The sequence below is a fragment of the Halichoerus grypus genome, chromosome 3, assembly GCF_964656455.1.
Source record: "Halichoerus grypus chromosome 3, mHalGry1.hap1.1, whole genome shotgun sequence".
NCBI lineage: Eukaryota > Metazoa > Chordata > Mammalia > Carnivora > Phocidae > Halichoerus > Halichoerus grypus.
In genome coordinates, this window is record NC_135714.1 from 59,116,261 (window position 1) to 59,142,616 (window position 26,356).

The following is a 26,356-nucleotide window of genomic DNA, read 5'->3' on the forward strand; positions in this document are numbered from 1 at the left end:
TCTTGCCATCTGCAACACCACAGATGGACCTTGAGATCATTATGCTAAGGGAAGTAAGCCAGTTATAGAAGAATGAACACATGATTCTACTTTAAAAAGGTATCTAAATAGCCAAATCCACAGAAGCTGAGAATAGAATGGTGGTTGCCAGGGGCCGGGGGGTGGAAGTATGGGGGGAATGAGGAGTTGTTGTTTAATGGGTATAAAGTTTGGGTTATGCAAGATGAATAATTTCTAGAGATGTACTGTACAACATCCTGCCTATAGTTAACAATCTTATACTGTACACTTAAAGTTCTGTTAAAAGGGTAGATCCCATGTTTAAATATTCTTACTAAAATAAAAAAAAAAATAGGTAACACATTTAGGATAATGATGAAGCAGGTTTTTTAACACTGTCAATCACTGGATGATGGAATAATCCCCCAAAGGAAATATGAAAATGCCATCATTGAAGATATTTAAAACTCAGCTGAAGAAAAGCACACAACCACATAAAATTGGCCTTGTTCTTCTCTCTATGTGAGTGACAAGACCCACACAAGCATGACCTAAGACACCAATGGATTCCACAGCCTGTGGGCACTTTCCAGACCACCTACTAGTATGAAGGAAGAAAGAGGAAGACTGGGCTGGAACTGATGACTCACATCAGGACAACTTGCTCAGCATGTTCCTGGCTCAGTTATGACTTCTCCAGGGTGCTAGGAAAGGCACACTTAACACCAAGTCACTACCCTCTCAGCTCCAAAAAGTTTCCAGGGAATATAGGAGGCTTTCTCCCACCTACTTTTAGAATTGGCCTATGTTTTGTTTTAAATCAGAAACAGCCCCTGTAGAAGACCAGACCATTCGATCTATAAAGGACAGACCAGGGGTCAGTCAAACTATGGCCCAAGGGCCAAATCTGGCCCACAGCCTGTTTCTCTAAATAAAGTTTTATTGAAATACTTCTAATGCCACTCGTTTGCAAGGTGTCTATGGCTGCTTTTGCAGTACAATGTCCGAGTTGAGTAGCTGTAAAAAGGCGGCATGGCCCACAAGACCTAAAATATTTATTATCTGACTCTAGATCAAGGCTCATCCCTACTTTGGACTAATAGCTTTGAGAATACTGAATCAAGCATCTCTAAGGTAAAAATATGTAAAAGTCATTGCCTTACTCCCTTCTTTTAAGTGTGGAATAGAAAAAAAAATAATTTGAATAGAATATGCCAACTTTTTATGAATCTCATTGAAGATATTCTATGCTTGAGTCTGGAGGACACACCTGCGACTCCTAAAATAGTGTAATTATTAAAAATGGAAGCACTGGAATCAGAAAGACCTGAGTGTGAATCCCAGATTTACAATTTACCTGCTCTGTAACCTTTGGCAAGTTACTTAATCTTTCTGGGCTTCACCTTGAAATAAAGTCAAACATACTATCCGGCTCAGAGGGCCCTTGTGTGGAGTGAAGGCATTACTATACGTACAGCACTTGGCAGAGAGCCTGGGATATTAGTGTGTGCTCAAAAAACTACCTAGTTTTATGATTACAAGAGTATTAAAAACTAAAATTAGGGAAATCAACTTCCCAAGATTGAACACAAGGCTGATAAAATACAAATGCATCACTTGTTAAGCATTACCTGTGCAGTTTTCCCCAGGATCTCCACAGAGAAGGCCATCCTTTCCAGGACTCCTGGTTGAATTCCCATCTGCCACAACACAGTGGAGGATCACTAGACCTTCAAGTTCAAAACAGAACCAAAACAAGCATGAAAACTTGAATATTTCCTCAATGCAAAGTACTCTACCAAAGTCATGACCCATTTATGAAAATAACAAGGCTGTGACTTCCATTTCCAAGGCTTTCTCCCACAGCAAGGCGGGTGGGGGTGGGTACACAGGCCAACGAGTCTAATTTTTTTAAGCTCAATGACAAAGACAGAATTTTCAAGCCGGCATCACTTACATGTAACTGTGCATCTTGAGTGAAGAGACTTGGCCATAGCTTGTGATGGAGACATCACAGAAGCGGACAAATAGAGTTCTCGGCCGATGCACAAATACACTGATGAATTTCCAGGGAGACTGGATGACAAACCCACGTGTAAATGTACTCTCTCCATTCCATACAGACTCAGTGTTTCTCGGGTATTGACTATTGTTTGTACTTCCTTCTTGGGATGTGAACTAGATATTCAATTTGTGGGAATTATTTGAAAATTGTAGCTTCCCTCAGCTAAGTATCCCTGTTGCTGAGAAGGACAGACATCATGGAAAGATAAGGGGGTGAGAGGAATGTCTAGTAATTATTCCGAAGGAAATAATCCAAGATACATTAAAAAGGTTTAGCTGCAAAATTTTCCTTATTTGCACTTTCTAATTTTCTAGTAGCATATTTTATTTGTTGCAACAATAGAAAACGATAAAAAACAACAATAAAAAAAAAAAAGAGTGTCTCCCCAATTGAAAAACACACACACACAATTTGGCCACGAAATTTCTAGATTTTTCATATCTTTTATCCCAATACCTGCCACCCTCCTTTCACACTTATAACAAACCAGAAACTTATATAATCATTTAGGGCTTTCCAAGCATGCTGATTGTATATTTACTCATCTTTGTAATCCTGGTAACTAACACAGAACGCAAATGTTGAAAGAATGAACAAAACAATCTATAAAAGAACAAAACAACTTTCAGATTAAAAAATCCCAGTATCCGTTTCTAGTGGAAAATCTCAATAAATTTCTTTATTATTATAAAATAGGTTTAATTCATTTTTAAATTCCCATACATGAGCTTTCTCCATGGGCAGAATCAGGAGGCCTTAATTCTGGAGTTAATCTGTTCTAATGGTGGGAATTTTACAAAACGCTCTAAATCTTACAGAGATTCAACATCCACAAACTGGGGATGGCAATATCTCCTTCTAGAGGTTATTGTAAAAATAAAATTAAGTAACATAAGAAAAGGCACGTGGCTTGGCACCTAGTACACAATTTTTAGTCCACTCACACTCCTTTCTGTCACTTATAATTTAACCCATCGTTCTCCACTTCCACTTAAAAGAGGGAGCCCTGCTTCCACTGAAACCCTGCCCAGGGCCTTCAAGCATTCTGGCAGGCTGGGGCCTGTGCCCAGACTCTCTTCTGCTATGACTCACTCCACATGCTGGCAACAGCTGCAGAAGGGATGCCACTGGGGAGAGGTCTGGACAGGACTCCTGGGGAGGAAGCACGCTCAGGCAAACCAAGCAGCAAGCACAAGGCCCTGGGGTAGCCGGCACTACTCTCCCCACCCACAAACTGCAGGTTATAGTCACAAGCCAGTGGCCATGAACCAAATCCACCTGAAGAGCCATTTTCTTGATCTGCATAGTTTTAAAAAATTGAATCATGACAGTTCATCTTAAACCCGGATTTTTCTGCTTCCACTGAAAAAGCAGGTCTGGCAACACAGGCGTGAAACACCTTCTCAGCAACAGCTGGGCAAGGCTAAGCAGCAGGTGACCCCCTTTAATGCCACAGACTCCATCAGGCTTGCTGCGCTCATTTACTCTAACTGCCTAGACCCTGACAGGCATTTCAGTTTGTGATCTGTGCGAAGTGACTCAGGAATCACAGAAATGCTCACAAAACCATTTACTCAATACTGAAGGCTGCTTCAAAGAGGAAAGGCATTCCTGTTCCATCCATAATTCAACAAATATTTATTGAGCACCATGACACAAGGCGCCGAAGGTTCGAAGATAACAGATATTATCACTGACCTTAAGGAGCTCGCATTCTGGTAAGGAAGGTAGACACACAAATCTTTAAGGTGTAGTGTAGTAAGGACAACAGCAGAGGTGACACGGGATGGAGAATCAAATCTACCTAGCTGCAGACTTGATAGAGAAGGTGAGCATTGTGGGGAGTTTTTAATGAGGAAGAAATGATTTTTTTAAAACATCAATTAATAACTTCTAGAAGATAAAAATTGTGTAAGCAAGATAACATAATCATTGATGTTATTTGTTTCAGCAGTAGACAAGATTTATAGGTAATAATAATGTAAATACTGATAATTTAAATTATTATATCAAAAATTATCATAAAATCAGGACCAGTAATTAGCCCACATACACCATGTGGGGAAACTGTGGTGATTTATCAGTATCTATGCAGTGCCAGTTCTTAAATGTTTTATCACCCCTATAGTGATATACTGAAATTAGGAGGGTAGAGAAACTCAGTAGGTAAAATCTAAACTTGCCAGTTCAACAAATAGTATTACAAGCAAGTGATTTAGCAAGATGGAGGTAAATACAGAAGAAACACTTAAAAGAGTCAGAAATGGTTGCTTCTAGGAGATGGAGAGGAAGGAAGCTGTCGTGCCAAGATCTGCTATTTGTTGTTGTAAACGTTTTAGTCCTATTGGATTTTTAAAAATCTATGTATATTTATTACTTTATTGAAAATGAAATTAATTTTTATGAAAAGGATAAATAAAGTTGTAACTAGCCAAGGCATTCTAAACAGAAGGGACAGCTTGTAAAAGGACACAGTGTAAGTAATACAACCTGTCTGGTTTGTCTGGCAGGTGGGTGGGGTTTGTGATGGAGAGGAGGCTGGGGGGCAAATAAATATGACCATCTTAATTACTTTGGATTCTGTTAGGCACTTAATTTGGGGTCATTGAAAAGCTTTAAGTGAGAAATAAACATAATATTTTTGTTTGTTTGTTGTGTGTGTGTTTGTTTGAAAAGGTTGCTTGAACACCAGGATAGGTGATTCAGACACACCTAAATCTAGGTGGTGGCACTGGGTATGGAGAAGAAGAAATGAACATGAGAGATATTCACAAAGTAAAATATAAAAGACTTGGTGGCTGGTGGGATAGGGTGGGAAGTGAGAAAAAAAGAAGTCTAGAATGACCCCAGAGTTTGGGACTTGAGTGGCTGGCTGGACTGTGGTACCAATCACAGATACATGGGACACCAGAAGACAAACATTACGGAGAAATACTAGTGGCATAAGAAGTATGCAAATGATTTCAGATTACTCTTCAAAGATGTCCAACTGAGAAAGGGAAGGGAAAGATTAGTGAATAGATAAAGAAAAAAGGGGAGTTGTTTTTGTTTTTGTTCTTAATGTGAGAGAAAATTGATAGAAAGAAGCCAAAGGTATAGGAAAGAGGCAAAGGATGGGCTACCAGTAAAGGCAGAAAAGGTTACAAAGTGTAGCCTGAAAGGCAGGGCCTCTTCTGCAGTATATGATCCTTTGCAGTCAAAGTTAGTAATTTTGCAAATATAACTTTATTTTCAGTAAATGAAAGGTCTTTAGAAAATAAGAGCTTAAAGGTGTTTTACATTCTATATATCTCACCTCATTGTTCAAAGGAATCCAAGTTCTGGCTTAAAATGAATGCAAAACATCCAAAGGTTTCTCAACTTTCATACTATTGACATTTGGGGCTGGATAATTCCGTGTTATGGGAGGCTGTGCATCACAGAATAATGATTAGTCATGGCTTTTGCCCTCCAAATGCCGATAACATCCTACCCCCATCTCTCCTCCTACTTCTGAGTTGTCACAATCAAAAATATCTCCGACCATTGCTAAATATCCCTGAAAGGAAAACTGACCTGGTTGAGAACCATTGCAATTCTCTCCAACCTGTTTTAATATTTTTTGTCCAAAATATAGCTTTCATTTTGAATGTGTTGCTTTAATGTAAATCAATCACACAGCCTCAAAGGCTCAAATTTTGACTTCTTAAAAAATTTCTCTGGGAAAGTTTCATTATCTTGTGGAAAGATCATCGAACTCAGTCATTAATTCACTGTGTGACCTTGAGCTAATTAACAATCTATCCTGACCTTTTTCATCAAGAAAAATTAGAATCATGGGTTTCCTGCCCATCCCATAATCTGGTTCATGAAAATCAAAAGAAATAATATAGTAAAAGAATTTATTTAAAAAAACATATGTTATTAAAATAGTCATTATCTTTATCAGAGAAAGTATGGATTATACTTTAGAGAAAATAAAAGAAAATACGATACTTAGATGTGGAAAACATAATAAGATTTTCATTCATAAGAGTCACAAGTTTTATTAGTAAGAACCTTAGAGGAATTAAAATATCCTACCAACCAACTCTCAACTTCCCTGAAATCATCCTCTGGGAGAGTTCTTCAAGCCTGCCTTTACAATTTCAGTACCGAGTCTTCACTCTCTTCTAAGGCGTTCCATTTCAGTGAGATCTTTTTTTTTTTTTTTTTTTTTTTTATTTTTATTTTTATTTTTTTTTAAAGATTTTATTTGACAGAGAGAGACACAGCGAGAGAGGGAACACAAGCAGGGGGAGTGGGAGAGGGAGAAGCAGGCTTCCTGCCGAGCAGGGAGCCCGATGTGGGGCTCGATCCCAGGACCCTGGGATCATGACCCGAGCCGAAGGCAGACGCTTAACGACTGAGCCACCCAGGCGCCCCCCATTTCAGTGAGATCTTTCATCCATTCTTTCAATTGCAGCCGTTCATTCATTCAAAGAGATTATTAAGCATTTATTTCTAAAGCTCTATAAATACTTCTTTACATTAAGCTGGTTTTTTCCTTCCCATGATTTTACTCTGTTCATTGTAATCACCTGGACTAAATCTAACCTCTCTTTCTCATGACAGGTTCTCATTTATTTGAAGCCAGCTATCAAATCTTCCTGAAAGGATTCCTCTTCTTCAGGCTGAACATCCTGGTTCCTTCAACCACATTTTACTTGTCATCATCAAGACCCTCATAATCCTTGCCATGGTCCCTTAAATGTACAGTCAAACCAAGGTGCCATTTCACATGGTCTGGCAAAGACAGACTAGAATGGGGCTCTCGTCCCCCACATTGTAGGCACCATATTTCTGGTAATGCAGTCCCATAGCACATCAGCCATTTTTGGCTATCTGATTAAATACTGGGGTTTTAGTCTGTTTACAATTAAAGGAAACTCCTATATCTCTTGTACTACTGGGAAGCAGTGTACTGATGGGTTTATTTTTTCTTTTTTGTTGTGGCTCTGTTTTGTTTCACTTTTGTTTTTTACCTAAAAAAGTGATTTTAGGGCGCCTGGGTGGCTCAGATGGTTAAGCGTCTGCCTTCGGCTCAGGTCATGATCTCAGGGTCCTGGGATCGAGTACCGCATCGGGTTCCCTGCTCAGTGCAGAGCCTGCTTCTCCCTCTCCCTCTGCCACTCCCTCTGCTTGTGCTCTTCTGTCTATCTCTCTGTCAAATAAATAAATAAAATCTTTAAAAAAAAATTTTAGACTTTTTAAAGGTCTCTTTAAAAATTGTATTAGATTTCACCTATCAGTCAAATATTTCACAATCTTTTTTTCTTATTCTTTCATTTAACCTACTTCACGTGACCTGCAGAGTTTCTGAAGGATGCATTAAAACAAAAAAAACAAAATAAAACAAAAATAATGTTAGATTAGTTGTGTTTGCTAAGTGATGGGAAACTGAGTCTCTATTACTGGTGCTAGTTTTTAAATATCAACTGTACTCATAAAACTAAAGACAAAAAAGAAAAGAAACCCAATTCTACTTTCATGAGTCAAGGCTCCATTTATGAGATGCTCAAATTAAAAATTACAGAATTTATTAAAAGTATTATCCCTGTCAGCCAGCATGGAGAATGAAGTCATTGGGAACAATATAAGCATTGAAAGAGAGCCAGCCTGACAAGGAGCATGACCCACTGTCTCATAGTTAACTGCTAAATGCTGAGGTAAGTTGTACACCAGCTGGGTCAACTATTTAAAAAGATCAAATGTGACCAACTTAAACAGTTATGTATGTTGTATTTGCCTCATCTCTGAGCTGAATTTTCCATTTTTACAGCCAAATGCATTTTATATTTTAAAAATAAATATAACATTATCAAAAAATAATTTTTTGACAGCATTAATCTGTGTTCTGATGACTTAGGACATCTTCTTGGATATCTTAACTTCTGCTTGTATCTACCAAATCCAATGATTTCTTATGATATTGTATCAATCTCATTTTAGGATTTGAACCACACTCCATGTCCCATTAGAAAATATAACTGTAAATCAAAGGAGAATTTATTAATCTATGAATATAAGCAGAACTTGGAAGAATATCTCATAGTCAAATCCCTAAAATTCTATTTATATTAGAAGAAAGGAGTATAGATTAGTGGGAAAAAAGATAAACTGGGAGTCAAATGGCACCAGATTTGAATCCTGGATGTACTTTCTAATCACTAGCTTTATGATTATGATTAAGTCACTCAACATTGAACTTCAGGCTCCCCATCTGTAAAATGAGGCCCATAATAAGTAAGTTACGTGGTAGAGATCTAGTTATGTGCTTTAAAAAAGAGAAAAAATAAATTATGAATTATTAACCTTGGTAATGCCTGGCACAGGGTAGGTACTCAACACAATAGCAGCAATAAAAGAGTTGAAGTAAAAAAGGATTCAAATTCTTCTGGTAAAACAGTAGATGATCATTCTCCTAAGTGGATATTTCTACATTTATGCTATGATTTGATCCCTGTGTAAAATATGGCTATGAAATAAGGTACAAAAAATAAATACACATGCGTACACATACCACATTCCTACAGTGTGGTTATATGTATGTACTTAGTGAGGCAGAACAATGTGTTGGCCTTTCCACACTCTGTTTCTCTCCAGCGTTTTTAAAAGACATTTGAAGTGAATGCACCTCAGTTGATGAAGAGAAATATGACATCTTGTATGGTTCTTTGTATTCTCAGGACAGTTCTGCTGGTGACTCAGCATACTGTGTATGTCTGACAGGGTTACTGAGTCAGGGGGTTGGTTAAGTGATTCGGTGATACAAACACAGTAGATAAAATCAGATCTTGAATGGGGCTAACAACCAAGGAGATTATAAATTACATCTCTAATTTTAGAAAAACAAAGTTAATAAAGTTTTTAAAGTTTTAATCAACATTCAGAGTAAAAACTATAAGGATCTAGGACATTTTTTCATTGTATCTTCATTGTCAAGAAGAAAAACAGAATCCTGAGTATGCATCCTATACAGAGAGCATTTTCTAAGTCCAAAAGGAGACTACATCTACCATGTTGAAGGGGCGCCTGGGTGGCTCAGTTGGTTATGCATCTGGCTCTTGATTTCAGCTCAGGTCATGATATCAGGGTCATGAGATCAAGCCCCGAGTTGGCTCTGCACACAACTCGGAGTCTACTTAAGATTCTCTCCGTCTCCCTCTGCCCCTCCCCCACTGCTTGTGCAGGCACGCAAGAGCGTTCCCTCTCTCTTTCTCGTTCTCTCTCAAAATAAAAGAAAAAAGAAAAAAATAACATGCAGTTGAAAAAAATATTAGGGAATGGAATGATGTTTATCATTGTGGGCTTGTGATTGACTGAGACAAAAACTAAAACAGGTGAAGTTTGACATTAGCATTCTCTTCCATCTATTTTTGTTGACTCCTTTTCCATTTTTTTCATTGTTGTATTGCCCTCCTATAAACCAATATTTTTGTACTGCCTTGACATTCCCCAAATAGAAGATAACTTTTAAATATAATTTCCTTTCCAAATGTGTTTGCTTTCAAAGCAGATGTGCAAGGAGAGAAATTACTTAACTCAAATACTCTGAACTCAAGTGCTTTAACCTGGGTCTTCTAGAAAGCAGAACCTGAGATATATATGAAGGGATTATCACTTTATTTGGGAGGTACAAGTTCTGGGGTCACAAGAATGAGGAAGCAAAAAAGAAATGAAGCAAAGAAGAAGACAAAGCAATGCAATGTGTGTGCCCATCACACAGATGCAGCTCCAAAGTGCACCACAAAGCGACACCAAACTTTGCTCAGACCACATGTTCACTCATACATAAGCTATATAAAGCAGTTTAAAAACCAAAAAAAACTTTATCTTGAAGTAGTTCATGGAAGAAAGAATGAAGGAGAAATATGTCTGCCCCAATCACTTTCATCACCCATTTCCTGGACAAAATTCCATGTAATGGGTACTAATGGCCTCAATCTCTGGCCCTTTGCTGAATGAGAGGCCAGAACTCATGCCCTGGACATGGTGTTATCCAAGTCCAAAACAAGGGGCAACCCAGTATGGGTAGGGAGCTAAATAGTGACAAAGGAAGTAGTCAAAGGGGTCTTCAGAGGGGCATATTTTTTTGTGCCCTGGTCCAATGAGCATTTGAGGCATCAAGACTTCTCATGGACAGCCATGTTCTAAGATAAAGAGGGACTTTTCCAAGGTCTCTCAAATCACATCGCCTGGAAAACTGCCTACACTATCAAACTCAAAGACAGGCTTCTGGATTTTCAGGGCTAGGAAGGGATAGAGACAGGACAGAAAAAAATAAGGGAGTCTTCATAGTTTATGTTCATTCAAAATCAGGAAAGTAACATATGAACTCTTTCCTCTTCCCATGTAAAATTTTATCCCAAAAGGTAGAAACAGTATCTTGGTGTTTAAGAAAGGCTAAGAATGATGGATAACACTTTTTTTAACTTATAAAAGTACTCCACAATCTTATATTTTTAAAGCCCAGAGAGGGAAGTAATTTAACCACCTGTCATACATAAGCTAACTCATATATCTGAAAACTGTCAACACTACAATAATGCCTTTGCCAGTAAATCAACCTCTTTTTTTTTTTCTCACCATGACCATTATTAAATCTGTGACAACAATGACTAAATTGAATGGAAAGCCCATAATAACCTAGAGCTAGTTTCTTAGAAATCATCGGTTGTCAAAACTTGACTTTTTGATTCCCATTCCTTTATGATAAGACCATTCCAGACAGTCAGACATTATAATACTTTAAATGGAAAGCTCTGGGCTCACTGAATTTCCATAATAGTTCATAGAGAGGGGAGAAAGGAACCAAGCAAAAGAACAATTTGTTATCAGGAAGGATTATCCGATTGCAAAATGAGGAGAAAATGTGGAGTTGGCCTCTGGATTTAGTGATAACACAGTCTCTGACCCATGAGGAAACCGTCATCAAACTTTAATAATGGTAAGGGAAAGAACATAGAATTTAAGAGTAGATGCTTACCCAACCTGAAAAAGCCCCAGAATTTAGGCTCTTAAAATGAGCTAGGGAAAGCCAATCCAACTTAACATTAATCCATTATTATCTTTATCAACAAAACTATTTGCAGAGACCAAAAGTAGAAAGAAAGATGAGGCAGTATATTTTAAGTGTCAGGTATATAGAAAATAGATTCTATTGGAGTCCCAAAAAAGAGCAATGTGTTGAGCTGGAGAATCCATAAGGAAAAGTTTCACAGAGGTTGGAAAAAAATTGGATCAAAGGCAATGACATAGAAATGAGCCTAGTGTGTTTGGAAGATACTGAGTAAAGCTGTCCAGCTGGAGTGAACAATTATGCAGAGTATTAAGAACAAGGGCCTTCTTGTTGTGTGTGGTGTGACTGTGAAATAATTCAATTGATCTTCCTGTGTTACCTATGAAAATAAGACACATTGAGACATGGTCACACCACATATTTCCAGTTGAAATTCTGCAATGTCTGTTCAGCACATCCGAAAGACAGAGTCCCAATAAAGATTCTGACTAGTCTAGAAAACCACTTAAGAAGTATTTAACAGTGGTGAATACTGTTGAATAGAAATTACTAAGAGAGAACAGGATGCATTTCCTTTGTCATGCTTCTGCAAAGGCAAATGTGAAGTGTAGCTTATTATTCTTAGGTGTAGTTTCGCCTCACATCTAAATCACACATTCAATCACTCATCTTACCCTCCATTTCAGGAAAATTGTCACATATCTAAAAGTGATTAGAGAATTTTCTCATAGAAGTTTTCTATCAAAGAACGACAATGTTGAAAATGTGTCTCCTGAAATAATCAATAATCACATTTGAAACTTTTGTTAATATCATGTATCAATTATAGCTATGCCAGGGTTTTTTCCAATTCATAATTGAATCCCCATGATAAGTTATTATCCTAATAAATGGTAAAATATAAGGCCAAACCTGAGCCTGGGGCATGGGATTGGTACTAAATTCCAAGATATCCTATTATCACATCATATGAGGAATATGTAATATCCACATGACATCATTGGTGATGTTAACCTTGATATCTCATTCATGAGAAGACAAAGTCACTGAATACAGTTTAAGAAGGAAAAACCGCACCACTGGTTCACAAGGTTTCAAATGTCCTGCCTCTTCTTTTCTTCCCAGAGAAGTCAGCTGACAGTGTCTTAATTTGAAACCCCATCTTCCAAACTCCAAAGCATTCCCAAATGGCAGTAACATCATGCTGTGTTTGTAGAGACACAAGAACCCTTGGTGGTCATTTGGCATACTTCCTATCTAACTCAAGAATCCCTTACACAACTTCCATAAGTGCCACCAGACCATAAACATGTCCAGGCATGGGAAGCTCACCACATCCCAAGCCACTGATTCCATTTTTTTCAAAGCTCTACCTGGGAGAAAATTAAGGTGAGAGCTGCCTTCCTGGAATTTTAGTTTTAATCCAATCTGTGCCCTCTGAACTACACAGAGGAAACCTTTGTTGAGACAACTTTTCAATGATTTGAAGTTGGCTCTCATAAACCAAAATTTTCTCTTTTCTAGCCACCACTCCAACTTTTATCCTCTCAGTTGTCTGTGTGTGTGTGTGTGTGTGTGTGTGTGTGTGTGTGTGTGTGTCTTCTTCAGTTACTACCAATGTCTTGTCTCTGGCTTTTTAAGAACACCAGTGATTTCCTCATAGCTCACCCACCAGTGACCTCTTCCTGAACCTCAGCCTCCTCCCTCTGCAGTATTTGATATGGTTGCCTTTCCCAAGTCTTCCATCCAAAATCCACCCCCATTCTCAGCTTCCTGACTTGTCCTTCCCTCTTCACTCAACTCTGCCAGCTCTTTTTCCAACTCCCACACCACATATATGGTCGCCACCAACACTCTACTCCCAGCCTTCTTTTTTTTTTCAAATGTTTTTATTGTGGTAAAACACACATGACACAAAATTTCCTATCTTAACCATCTTTAAATGCTCTGTTCAGTAGTATTAAGCACATTCATACCGTTGTACAACCATCTCCACCATCCATCTCTAGAACTCTTCATCTTGCAAAACTGAAATGCTATACCCACTAAACAGTAACCCCCCACCCTCTCCTCTCCCAGCCCCTGGCAAACACCATTCTACTTTCTATCCCTATGATTTTGCCTTGGTATTCTTTTTCATAATGCCATTCCATGTCACAAAACACCCATGGTCTCAGCATTTAAATAAATATTTACTTAGAAATTATCACTGGGCACTGTGGTGGAGTCTAAAATTACAATCAGCTAAATGATTACTTTCTATTTTCAGCCCTATTTTCTAACCAGGTGATTGTCCAAACTGGCTAGTCATTAGGACCTCCTGTAGGATCTTTTTTGTACTAAACTTTTTATTTTGTAATAATTTTAGATTTATAAAACAGTTGCAAAATACAGAGCATTCCTGTATCCTCCTTACCCACTTTTCTTTCCTCTAATGTCACCATCTTACGTTACCGTGGCACAGTTACCAAAACGAAGAACCAACATTGGTACATTACTAAATGTACCAATTGAGTTTAGTTGACTAAACTCAAGACTTCATTCTAACTCCACGAATTTTCCATTAATGTGCTTTCTCGGTCAGGATTTCTAGTCTCCTCTGGTCTGTGATGGGTTCTCAGTCTTTCCTTGTTGGTTGTTTTTTTTTTTTTTTTATGATTTCGTTGACAAATTTGCTGTGTACTAGTCAGGTATTTTGTAGAATGTCCTTCAATTTTGGGTTTGTCTGATATTTTTATAATGATTGGACTGGGGTTATGGGTTTTAGGAGCAAATTCTACAGAAGAGACGTGTTCCCCTCATCACATTACATGAGGGATTCATGACATCTACATGACATCAGTGGTGACATTGAACTTGGCCACTTAGTGAAGGTAGTGTGTGCCAGACTTTTGCACTGTAAAGTTACCATTTTCTTTTTCTTGTTCATGCTCTATTCCTTGGAAACTAGCCTACACTCAAAAGGACCTCCTACATGGGATAGTATCTACATATATTATTTGCAATTACTCTGTAAGGAAAATTTGTTTTTTCTCCTGGAAGGTCTTTAAAAATTTAGATTCATGGGAACATCTCAATCAGACTTTAGTAGGTCTGGGGAGAGGCCTGATAATTTGTACTTTTTACATTTCTTGGGAGAGCAATCAGATTTGGGGTCCACTGCTCTAATTTGAAGTCAACTTCCATATTTCCAAATGCTCATAAGACATTTGAATGTCTCAAAAGCATTTTACATTCTCACCAAAAGAAAAAAAGCAGCTTTCTTTCATATACGGCACCATAAATTCTTTTTCTCTCTCAGGTGAGCAGTCTTGGAGACAGCTTTCATTCCTCTTTCCCCTTTCTTACCTACACATGACTTGTCATTATAGCCCATAAAATCTTACGGAGAAGCATTTATTGGATTTATTTCTTTCCCTCCATTGCCTGGTCCAGACTTTCTAGGCTACTTCCTAGCCTAGAACAGCTGCTTTCTCTTTACTTGCTCTTATTCGTCCCTCTTCATCTGATCCATTCTGCACATAAAAACGAATCTTAAAACCACTGTATTCCCTGAGGCACCTGGGGGGCTCAGTCGATTAAGCAGCGGACTCTTGATTTTGGCTCAATCAAGAGTGTGAGATCGAGCGAGCCCCCTGTCAGGTTCTGTGCTGGTTGTGGAGTCTGCTTAAGATTCTCTCTCCTTCTCCCTCTGCCCTTCCTCCCTTCCACCCCCTGCTCTCTCTAAAAAAGCAAAACAAAACAAAACAAGTCACTGCGTTCCCTGTATTAATCTCCTATTGAAAATATTACAATAGCTACTCATTATCTATTATTATTACACTCATTATGACATGAGTTAGGGACAAAACAACGTCTTTAGTGTTAGAGAATGGAGCTGTCATAGAAGAGGGGTGGCGGGGTGGGGGGAGTCAGTGAGAAGAATAAAGTTCATTAAATTCGTTTCCTTCTGTTTTTCTCTGTGGTCGAGAGTTAATTCTCTTGAATTGGTCCTCTTGGATTAGTCTCTTTCTCCAAATGCAATTGCTACTCTAAGATGGGCCTGGAGCTACCTCATGATTATGAGCCACCCCCAGCCTTGGAAAGCCTAGCAGTACATGGTTAGGAGCCACAAAGCAAACCACTCAGGTCAGCCTGTAATCTTAACTTAAGCAAGGTGAGGCCAGCTCTTCACCAAGCTACAGGGCACGCAGTAAAATGGAATCTGGATATTTCCCCAGGATTCAAACAAGTTCCACAGGTAGCAGACCACATAACATTTTAAAATAAAGTCTTAACCTATAACTAAACGCCTGAATTGGTCTAAATTACAACATGTCCTGGCTCTAATTCCTAGGCAATCCTGTGAAGATGGCACTGCAGCAAGAATTCAGGATCCTGACTAATGTTCTCATTCTGGAAACCAGCTCCTTACCCAGTCAGTATTTCCCTCGATGCCACACAAAATTAACTCTTGGTTCTAGGCATGTGGGCCTGCTTACTCTCTGCTGCACACACAAGGAAAAGGTCATTATTAATTTGTCCACCTTCTAATTTTTCTCCCATTGTTTCCTCTACCACCCTCATGGGAAAACTAACTCAAGTCCCTATTTCCTTGATGATTTTTTTTCCCAATCACTCCAGCCCATAACAAATTCTCCTTCTGAGGTCATGTTTAGTTTTTACGAGTAATTTAAACTGTTAGGTATTCAACTACTATACAATGTTTCATTCCCATAAACATTTTTGCCCAATAGAACACAAACTCTTTTTGGAAAGACAATGACATACTTAGACAATTCTCCTTAATGCTAAGCACAGTATTAGACACACTTTATAATAGTATTAGACACACTTTAAAATAGCAAACAATTTTAGATATATCTTCCTTATTATTACATGTTTTAGAAATAAAGACTACTTTCCAACAGCCCACCCCCAACACTATGCCATGGGAAAGAGAGTCTTGTGTTTGGATAAGTTCATGTTTTGCTGGTGGTGGCAGTCAATACCTAAATTTCATGAGCAAATCTCATTCTATCAGGTCAGCCTACTCAGTAAAACCAGGCACAGCTACCATCTAAGTGAACAACTGCCTAAAATAAGTCATTTTTTGCAAATTCAGAGACATTAAAGATGGAATATAAAGAGTTATTGGGAAACATGAGGATTCTTTGTTTTTTATTATGGAAGCTAGTGTGTGTGTGTGTGTGTGTGCGCGCACACACGTGCACAAAGTTTACATCTTGATCTTTGTGACTGACTATGAGAAGCGACTGGTCTAGGAGGACTCCTGTGCTATGTGCATTCAGATTCGTTTATTGAACAAATGTTTATTGAGCACTTACTATGTACAAGCACTGTCCTAGGCCCTGGGAATATAGCTGTAAATAAATCAGACGAAAATCTCTGCCATCATGGAACTTACATTCTAATGGAACTGTTAAAAGCACTATTGAAAGCATGGTTATGATGGAGCAGATTTCTAGATTTTTTCCCTTTGCTTCCAGTGGTGAATATTAAAGCAATTTCCTTTGATCAAAGCAAAAACACCAGCACTCCAACTGGCATAAGGAATGCAATCATTCTGTTTCTCCTTTTTAGTCAATACCTATGAAATAATTTTAAATTATCTACATATTCACAAAGGTGAAAATATTAATAATACATTGAACATTTCGTAGCCAATTATCCTGCTAAAATCTTTTTCTGAATTATCTCATTTTATCCTCAAAACAATCCTATATCCCTAGATGATAGGCATTATTATTGATACCATTCTGTGGATGAGACAGTGCAGCACAAGGAGATTAAATAACTTTCTCAATGTTACAAGACAATAGTATGGAACAACATTTGTGCATGGCTGTCTACTCTTTATAATCTGGCAAAAAACATTATTTTGTCATAAGAAAACTCTCTAAAAACAATTTCTGTTCATTTTTCCATTTTTCTGATTTTTAGAAACAAATTTAGACAGTGTGCCATCATTCATTTTTCTGTAATGTCAATTTTATTTTTTTAATTAAGATAATTATTTGTTTAATTTGAATAAGTGAGATAACCCCATTTTGATGAGATTGTCTAAAATATTAAAATTATCTCCTAAATATTTTATTTTTCTTTGCTAGTGTAGGCTGACTTTTGTGTCTGGTCCAACCTTAAGATGCTGGGTTTGGGTGTCAATGCCAGGCAAGTGCTGTAGAGCTTTTCACTGCATAAAACTAGGATCAAAATTGGCAGATGAAGAAGATTCTATAGAGACATTTTTAGAAAGCAGATATGCATTTTGCTTTTGCAGGATTATTTTTTACATTTGTTCCTTTCTAACAAAACCAGTCAAATAGAACTCCTTTGATAATTTTTACCCATTTCCTTTTTCATAACTAGTGGGAGCAGGAATTTGAGAAATAAAGGCAAAATAAAGTTTTTCTATCAATTGATAGACCCTGGTTACATTAAGGAAGTACCCAGAATCAAAATATCCACAATTTTAAAAATATACTGATCATAATTAATGATTTCTTCTGTACTTTCTTGTTACCTATTATAATAACTCATGTTTATCCAGAACTTACTATGTTCCAGGCACATTTTAAGTGCTTTGTGCTGTAATTAATCTAGTCCATATAATAGCCTTGGTTATATTACTATTGGCTTTTATAGATGAAGAAACTGAGGCCGAGGGGTTTAAACGATTTGCTCAAGATCAAGGAGTTAGTAAGTCATAGCACCAGGGGGGTCATGCCTAGATATAGCCTAGCTCAGAGTCTACACTCTTGACCACAGCATCATACCGCCTCAGGATATGCTCTTTTTAGCCATTCTCAGTCATAGGCCTGTGGGTCCTCTCAGGACCGTCATCCCACCAACTGTTCACTATTGGCTGGGATGGCCTGTGCCTAGGATATAAGTAGGCAGGTTTCCTGGCTGGGATAAAGAGCCAGGAATCCAAGAACTTGAGGCATATCCAGAGCTGGGGATGCCACAAATGTATAGGTCGGCATCAAGGAAAGCAAAGCTGGTAGGAACAGCTAGTATGAACGTCAATGTTTTTTTGATAAGTCAGAAGAACTGGGTCCCTCTTCAATGCAATGATATGTCATTGCACTGCACTTCAGTGACCCATCTCCTCTTGTCTACCTCATTCAGCAACATGTATTTATCTACTACGATCCAGGCTTTGTTACCTCATCTTCAGAGTTCATGCTCATAAAGCCAGAAGCTTAGACAAGTTACTTAATGCCTTTGTGTTTCATATTCTCCTATATAAATGGGAATGATAATGATGTATAGCTTGTGTGTTAGATGGATTGTGTCATATGGATACAATGAGTTATTAGGTTCTTAGAACAGTGCCTGGCATGCATACGACATAACTGCTCTCTTATTATTTTGGGTGTGAAGATCAAATGAGATAATGATATGAAAATGATTTTCCAACTGTAAAGGTCCCCCAAATATAAGGGGTTATGTGGAGATTCCACAGCAAAGGTCAAGCAGGCATCTGCTTGTGTCATCAGCAACATGTGTGTCAGTCACCCTAGGAGATGGGACCAGTCAAATGTCAGAAACTCAGAATGACATCTCAGTGGGAAGGTGGTCATGAAGAAGTCAAGTCTGCATCTCCTAAAGTGCCTCATTCAGCCTCTATGACAATTTCTTGACCTTTGTACTAGGCTTCCAGGAGTAAGAGGCAGAGGCAAGCTGTCCTATTTTTCTCTGGAAAGACATGGACCATGTGACTCACCCCTAGGCAGGGGGCATGGGTCTGTGCATCACGTGCTTCAGTCTAACCATCAAGAAATCCAGACCATTGATTGCTATGAGATACTGACATATAATGTTAGAGTTAGGGATTCCTCAACACTAACAAGTCAGACCACAGTCAGCCTCCACAGCCAATCTGTCTCAACTTCTATAGGATCCACCACAGGTTTTTATTCCATTTAATACTGAATAGAAACCATGAACATAGCAACTTGGTTACTCCCAGCTAATGAAACGTGTGTATTAGAAAAAGTTATAATCATCAATAAGGAGGGCATACAATGTAATGAGCACTGGGTATTATATAAGACTGATGAATCACTGACTTCTACCTCTGAAACTAATAATATATTATATGTTAATTAATTGTATTTAAATACAAAAATAAAAATTAAAAAGAAAGAAGAATGGCTGAAAAAAAAGAAAAAGTTATAATCAAACAAGACAGCAAATTACCTCACACCTCATAGAATTCAAATGGCATTTTTTAACGACCCGTTAGAGAATGCCCTGAATCCAATACCTTCCTGCCACCATTTAAACACTTATTTTAAAAGCCCCTATTCTGACTGATTGCTTCTGACATCGAAGCAAACACTGAGAGACAAAGAGTAGTCTGAATCTCCCATACAGAATGTAAGAAACAGAAGTAATTAAACTACTTGCAAAACAAAAGTCCTTTGGTGAAAGGTTCTCTAGCATTGCTGGAAGCAAGTTCCAAGTAAAAAAAGGATGAAGAAGCAGGTATCTCTACATCTCTGAATTGTGTGCATGTTTTGCCAACAAGAAGTAGAACAGTTTTCTTTACTGAATCTGCTGTTTTTTTAATGACTGGACATTGTCACAAACTTGCATTCATTCAGTTAGTTAACTAATATGTTTTGGGCTCCTACTATGTGCCAGGCACTCTTTATGCATCCCCCACCCTAAAAGTAAATAAGTAAATAAGTAAATAAATTAAAAAGTACATAAGTAAATAAATGAATGAATGAAGCCATGACTTTGCAAAGGAGGAAATGTTATATTAATAACTCATCCTGTTATACTATCAACTCAAGCACTTTTAAATAAAAAAGGCTGAACACAAACACTGTTATACTTCAGTGATACTTTTGGTCACCATTTTGGAATCAGTGCCTCTACTCTCCAGGTCAGGTAAATAACATACTACATAGCCTCAAAAAAAAAAAAAAAAAAAAAAAAAGTGAAGAATGAGTAAAAGTACTTCGTGGCTATTGGAATTGACCTTGCTGATAATCAAAGTAGGTTATTGCCTAAGTGATCTGAATTAAGATTAAATACCCCCTCTCTCTCCAACCATCTAAAAAATACCCTATCATTTCTTTAAATTTTAACAATTAAAGATTCATTTAAGCTATCGGGAGTCCTTCTTCAACATACAAATCTGCCTGGGAAAGCTAGCTGTTATTAGCATTACCAAGCATACCCATTTTAATCAGTTGCTTTCCTCTTACAGTTTACTTTGGTGCTCTCCTAACCCTGACCCCCCCAAGATTCTTTGTGGATCTAGGGGTCTGTCATGGTAATTTTGGAAGGGTATCAGGATCATGGTCTAGGCCTAACTGCATGCAGTCTGGATTCTGGCTTGTCTGGTCCCTCCTGGGAAGATGCTAATCCTAATGGAGAGTTTACAAGCATGGTCCATGGTTCAGAGAGGTGATTCAAGGTACAGCGTGATGCCTGTCCCTCTGACTGTCCCCCCGACTGTCTTCCTCATTACACTCGTGTCTATGTCCTGGCATGAGCTGACTACAATAAAAGGGTGAGAAAAAACAAGATGAGGTTCTTGCACTGGTCTCTCTGAGGACTTGAGGAGCACCCAGGTATTGGGGTGAGCGGTGTCTGCAGAGACCCTGGGACAGACAGACATAGGGCCTTTGACTTCAGCACAGACATGGGCAGACCAAAGCATCAGCAGGGGCACCTTCAGTTGGACATAACAAAGCATGCTTGCAAGTGGTGGGATCTTCCAGAATTATTTGGGAATTTCCACACAGCAACTGAGAATGGAGCAATAACAAAAATCAATTTGTAACAGCTGTTTATGTGCAAAACCTGGGATGGTGAAGAGGAAAAAACCACTCCTAATGCTCTTCTAAGCCAGAAGTATAACTGAAGAGGCGAAGCCTAAAATCTTGCAGCATTTGGGGTTTCAGTTACTTCATTTGTACAATGGGAATTTTACTTGCGGCCACCTACCTGCTTGGTAACTTGGAAGCTAGATACACAGCATGAGCACACTCATATTCTCAGGCAGAACTTAAACCCACTCACAAATATTAATGTTTTATTTTTTTTTTTAAGATTTTATTTATTTGACAGAGAGAGCACAAGCAGAGGGAGACAGAGGGAGAAGCAGGCTCCCTGCTGAGCAAGGAGCCTGATGTGGGATTCGACCCCAGGACCCTGGGATCACGACCCGGGCCGAAGGCAGCCGCTTAACCAACTGAGCCACCCAGGCGTCCCCAAATATTAATGTTTTAGATTTTAATGAGGTGGGGAACATATTTTTAGTCTCAAAATTCACTCATTTTTTAAAAGGTAGCCCTTTTTTACCTTTTTCACTGGTTATGATTTCCGTTTTAGTTTTTATACAGCAACTGGATGTGAGGGAGAAATCAAAAAACAGAATCAAAAAAAGATAATCTGATTTCTTTGAGATGAAAAAAGATACTTTAAGCAAAGTTATTGCCTTTTTTTAAGATTTATTTACTTTTTTTTTAAGATTTTATTTATTCATTAGAGAGAGACAGCATGAGCAGGGGGAGATGCAGAGGGAGAGGGAGAAGCAGACTCCCCACTGAGCAGGGAGCCGGATGCGGGGCTCGATGCAGAGCTTGATCCCAGGACCCTGGGATCATGACCTGAGCCAAAGGCAGACGCTTAACAGACTGAGCCACCCAGGTGCCCTAAAGAGAGAGAGAGAGAGAACAGGCAAGTGTGCAGGAGCTGGGGGAGGGGCAGAGGGAGAGAGAATCGCAAGCAGACTCCCTGCTGAGCCTGGAACCAGAGGCGGGGCTTGATCCCACAACCATGAGATCATGACCTGAGCTGAAATCAAGAGTTGCTTGCCTAACCGGCTGAGCCACCCAGGGGCCCCAAAGTCATTGCCTCTTTACCATATTTCTCAAAGAAATAAGCACCTACGGTTTTCTCTGTTATGATCAAGTTTGCATGAAACAAAGATCCCATCACAAAGTAAATGAAAGGTACATAGTGTTGTACAAAAATTTCTGTTAAACTTCCCAGTGGAAATGTTAGTTAAAGATGAGTACAATGCCAAGTTGCTAAGGATCTCAGGCTCATCTAAAGCAGCTCCTTCATTTTACAAAGGAGAAAAACAATGTCCAGAAACTTGTCATTTATGGACATCTGAGAGTCATGGAATGGCAGAGCAGGAACCAGGTCTCCTGTGTGCCCCATGCCTGTTCTCAAGGCACTCCCCCCATCCCTCCCCCATCCCTCCCCCATCACACACACACACACACACACACACACACACACACACACTAGTGCATCACACAGTACATTGCTCACATTTTCTTCAAAAAGTAAACAACATTTAACATGTGATCTAAATTAGGAATAGGACTGAAAAGTGAAGCGTGTGTGAGAGAAATCAAACCACTTTATGGGAACACTGATGCCAACAAATTACATCCTTTGGAATTTTGCATGCAGTGGAGCTTTTAGGGGATCTGGAGACTGAATTCAGTTCCCTAAGCCAAACATTCAACAGGACAGTTGCACAATCAGGTTACCTTGAATGTAACAACAGCACTGGATTAGAGTTTTGTTTTATCTTTTCATTTCTGTCTTGTGACAAGTTTTGAGAAAAAAAATAATAAAGCACTTCGTGATAGTAAAGGGGAAAGAATGTCTATCAACCTGGAATAATCACTTCTACCATGACACTTCTGCTGGCACAACGCCCTGATCTAGGCCTTAATTAGTTCTTAGTACCTGGGTTCTACCTGAGACAATCAGGTCTTCTGGCCCCCAGCTCTGTCCCCTCGCCCCACACTGCACCCTCTATCATTGGCCTCTCCTGCCTATTTCAAATCCTATCCAGGCACCAAGACACCCACTCATGTCCTTCATGCAGCTTTTCCCACTGCTCCATCCCTCCCTGGCGAGCTAGCCCTTCTCTGGTTTTATGGATGTTTCTCTTATTGTTTCATATTGGTTAGTCTTGCATTCCCAAATTCAGAATAACATCTTTTTTTTAAAAAAAAAAGATTTTATTTATTTGAGAGAGAGAGAACACAAGTGGAAGGGAAAGGCAGAAGCAGACTCATTGCTGAGCAGGGAGCCCGACACAGGGCTCCATCCCAGGACCCCCGAGATCATGACCTGAGCCAAAGGCAGATGCTTAACCGACTGAGCCACCCAGGCGCCCCTCAGCATAACATCTTTCAGGCAGGACTCATGTCTCAGAATCTCTTGAGCCCTCTTCCCACCCCTTTTCCCATATACTCTAACATCTTGCTGACTATAGCAGATTTTCAGTCAATACTTTGTTGGAAAATCCAGGCAAGGTGGAGGAAGAAAACGCCTGCTTCACCCAAATAATGCTGCCCAAAGCATCAGCACTGTTTCTGGACCTAACTCTCTCTGCCCATTGCTCTTCCTCAGACTCCACATGATGCCCCAACTACATTGTCACTCACTTCTTCCTCTGCTGGGTTTCTTAAATCAGCCCCTTCTCGCTAACCATGGCCCTAAGTCAGATCCACTCACTTCCAGCCAAGGTCATGACACATTTTTTTAGCCACCTCTCCTACTCCAAGGACCATAGCCAAATGAAAGTGTCCATGTAGATTCTGCCTCTTTCCCCACCACGTGAGAAATCCAGTCTTTCCCAGGCTTGAAGGCAGAAGTGATGTCATGGAGACACTGAAGCTGTGGAGACTCCCCTCCCCCCACTTTAGCACCTCAAGCCCAGGTGTCCCTACCCCTGAGCCCAGCTAAGACTACAAAATATTGCTGCCCCTTCCCTCTACCTCCCTCCAAATGACCATGGTGCAGAGGGGATGTCTTGATGTAGCAGGATTTTCCCACCTACATGCCTTCCTTGGTCCCTTCCCACATCCAGCTGCAAGAACTTTCCCCAGCACCTGCGTTCCAGAACTCTCTGCCAAGGCTGCCTCCCAAGGAAGTGAGGGGAACCTCTAGCGGATCCAGGCATCCTGCTCCTCCAGTCCCACCACTCTTCCCTCAGGGCGGAACCGCACCCAGTGCTCCTGAACTGAACAGCCCAAGTTTACTTTTTCTCAATGAAGAAAAGTTTTCCCTTCCCCATTTCATCTTAAAATAGGGAATAATAGGTTCCAAGTAAAACATCTCTGCATTGCTTAGATAGTGCCCTCAGTAAAACATGCCATTTCCCTTTCCCTATCAGCAGCCGGGGCCTAAGGTCTCAGAAGTTGTCTTCTCTCCTCCTCCAGCCCCTCCCCACCGCCCTGACAAGGGCCGGGGGTCTTAATCCACTCCCGGCCCTCCAGGAGTCGTCCCCCTGTCTCTCGCACACACCCAAGGCGCACACACACCCCGCAAATTGCTCTCCACCGTGCTCGGCCCTCCCAGGCCGCATCTTAAGCCAGGGCGTTCCCTCCCTTCTGCCTCCCCGGAGCTGTCCTCCGTCCAGTGTCCCCTGCTCCTTCCTCGGTGGGCTCCGCTCCCACGCCCCTCACTCGCCGGCACCTGCGCCAGCAGCGGGGCCGCGGGATCCCTTCGGCCCTCGGGCAGCCCCAGCAGGTGCAGCCCTAGGTGCCAAGCGCCGAAGCCTTAACCTCGAGCTCGCCCCGGGGTCAGAGCGCTCCGCCTGGGCCCTGACAGCCCCCAGCGCGCCCGGGGGGGTCCAGATGCCCGCGCGGATCAGGGTTCGCCCTCCCTGCCACTCCACCGCAGACTTTCCTCCTGGGGCTCCAGTGCCAGGCGCGCCACTTACCCAGGGCGAGGGCCAGGAGCAGTGGCAGGGAGCCGGCGCCGCTGCCCGGGGCGGCCCGGTCCATCAACCCCACGCTGAGGGGCCGGGCAGCCCCTGGACGAGTCTCCCGCCTCCTCCTGCGCCCCTTCCCGGGCCACGGGCGCCCGAGGGCGGGCCTGGAAACTACTCTCTCGGGCCAGCAGGAAATGAAACTACTTCTCAGGCTGGCACCCGGGCCCCTGGGCAGGCAACACCCCGGGCGGGCGGGCGGCAGGCTCCGGGAGTGTGGCTGGGAGGAGGGAGCCTCCTATTTATCCTCGCTCTTTCTGCACACACCCCAGCAGCGAGGCGCGGGACTCGGTGGTTGTAACCTCCACGCTGTTCCCACCCAAATTGCCCCACACCCACACCCACACTCGAGGACGTATTCGGGCTGCCCTCGGGCCAGCTCACCCACTCCCCCTGCTGGGTCGCACCTGACTCTCGGTTTCCCTCCCCGTTGGGGAGTAAGACAGGTAGGTGGGGAGCGGAGGGAATGCCCGCGGAGGGGTGGCTCAGGTGCTGGGCCTGCGGGCAGTGCTTCGAGAAGCGGGCTCTAAGCTCCTCTAAGCTCCTGCAACGCACGGAGGGAGCATCAGAGCCCCACGCGTGCCCTGAAGTCTAGCTTCCCTTATTTCAACCAACTGTTGGTGTCCCCGAGGGACCAGAGCCAACATTCAGTGTGGTTAACCTTAGGCATTTGACAATTTACAAGCCTTTCCTTTACATATATAATTTGTTGAATATCTGGGAGTTTGGCTCACCAAGAGCTACGTTAGAAATTTCGTTTTCTTATGTATCCATTTACTCCTTGATTCATTGCATTCTCCTTTATTTCAAAAATTCATGTACTGCATTGGATCTATAAAAATAAGGAGAATGCTTTTTGCCTGTGGCTTGCCAAGCACTCTTTCTACTTCATCACACCTCCTCTTTATGGAGAGGTGGGACCCCAGGGTTTTGCACCAAGCATTTTCTGGAACACAAAGGCACCCCCACAGCTTTCAAAGACAAGAAGCAACATCCAATGTTACCTTATGTGATTAATATGTTTGCCTCCAAAATAACTAAAGGGTACAGCTGTTTTCATGCTGATCTATATTCCTCTTGCAAGATCACTATGTAATCATGCCGCCCCCCCAGTACAGAGTTGTATTTCTACAGTATCCAAAAGTCCAATAAACATTCATTAGTTATGAAATGCAGTTCAGATGTCTGTCCTTTCCTCCCCATTGTTTAAATTAAGCAAAGTATTACGCACTCTTCTTCCACAAACAACATTTCATTTCAAAACCAATTCATATTATTTTAGTGTCCCAGGCAACTGATATATCCAGGGAAATAAAAATCAGCTGTTAATTTTCAGAATCCCATTCTAGCCCCCACATGACAGCTCATAAAGCAGTGATACGATACAGTAGGTAGGCATGGGGTTTAGAGAAATCTAAGGTTGGGGGATAGAAGGTTACTGCATCCCAAATAAAAAGGGCAGGTGTGGAGAAGGCATCATCTC

General features: G+C 40.6%; 1 protein-coding gene across 1 annotated transcript in view; it reads right to left on the bottom strand.

Moving 5' to 3' along the window:
• The window catches only part of BTC (betacellulin), a 42,887-nt gene extending 17,762 nt beyond the window's left edge, over positions 1-25,125 (bottom strand). The window contains exons 1-2 of the mRNA XM_036078002.2: positions 24,826-25,125; positions 1,632-1,730 (exon numbers count right to left, since the gene is read on the bottom strand). Coding sequence (XP_035933895.2) covers positions 1,632-1,730; positions 24,826-24,889 — 163 coding nt within the window. The 5' untranslated portion in view covers positions 24,890-25,125. The remainder of the gene's footprint in view (positions 1-1,631; positions 1,731-24,825) is intronic.
• Positions 25,126-26,356: the final 1,231 nt, after the last annotated feature.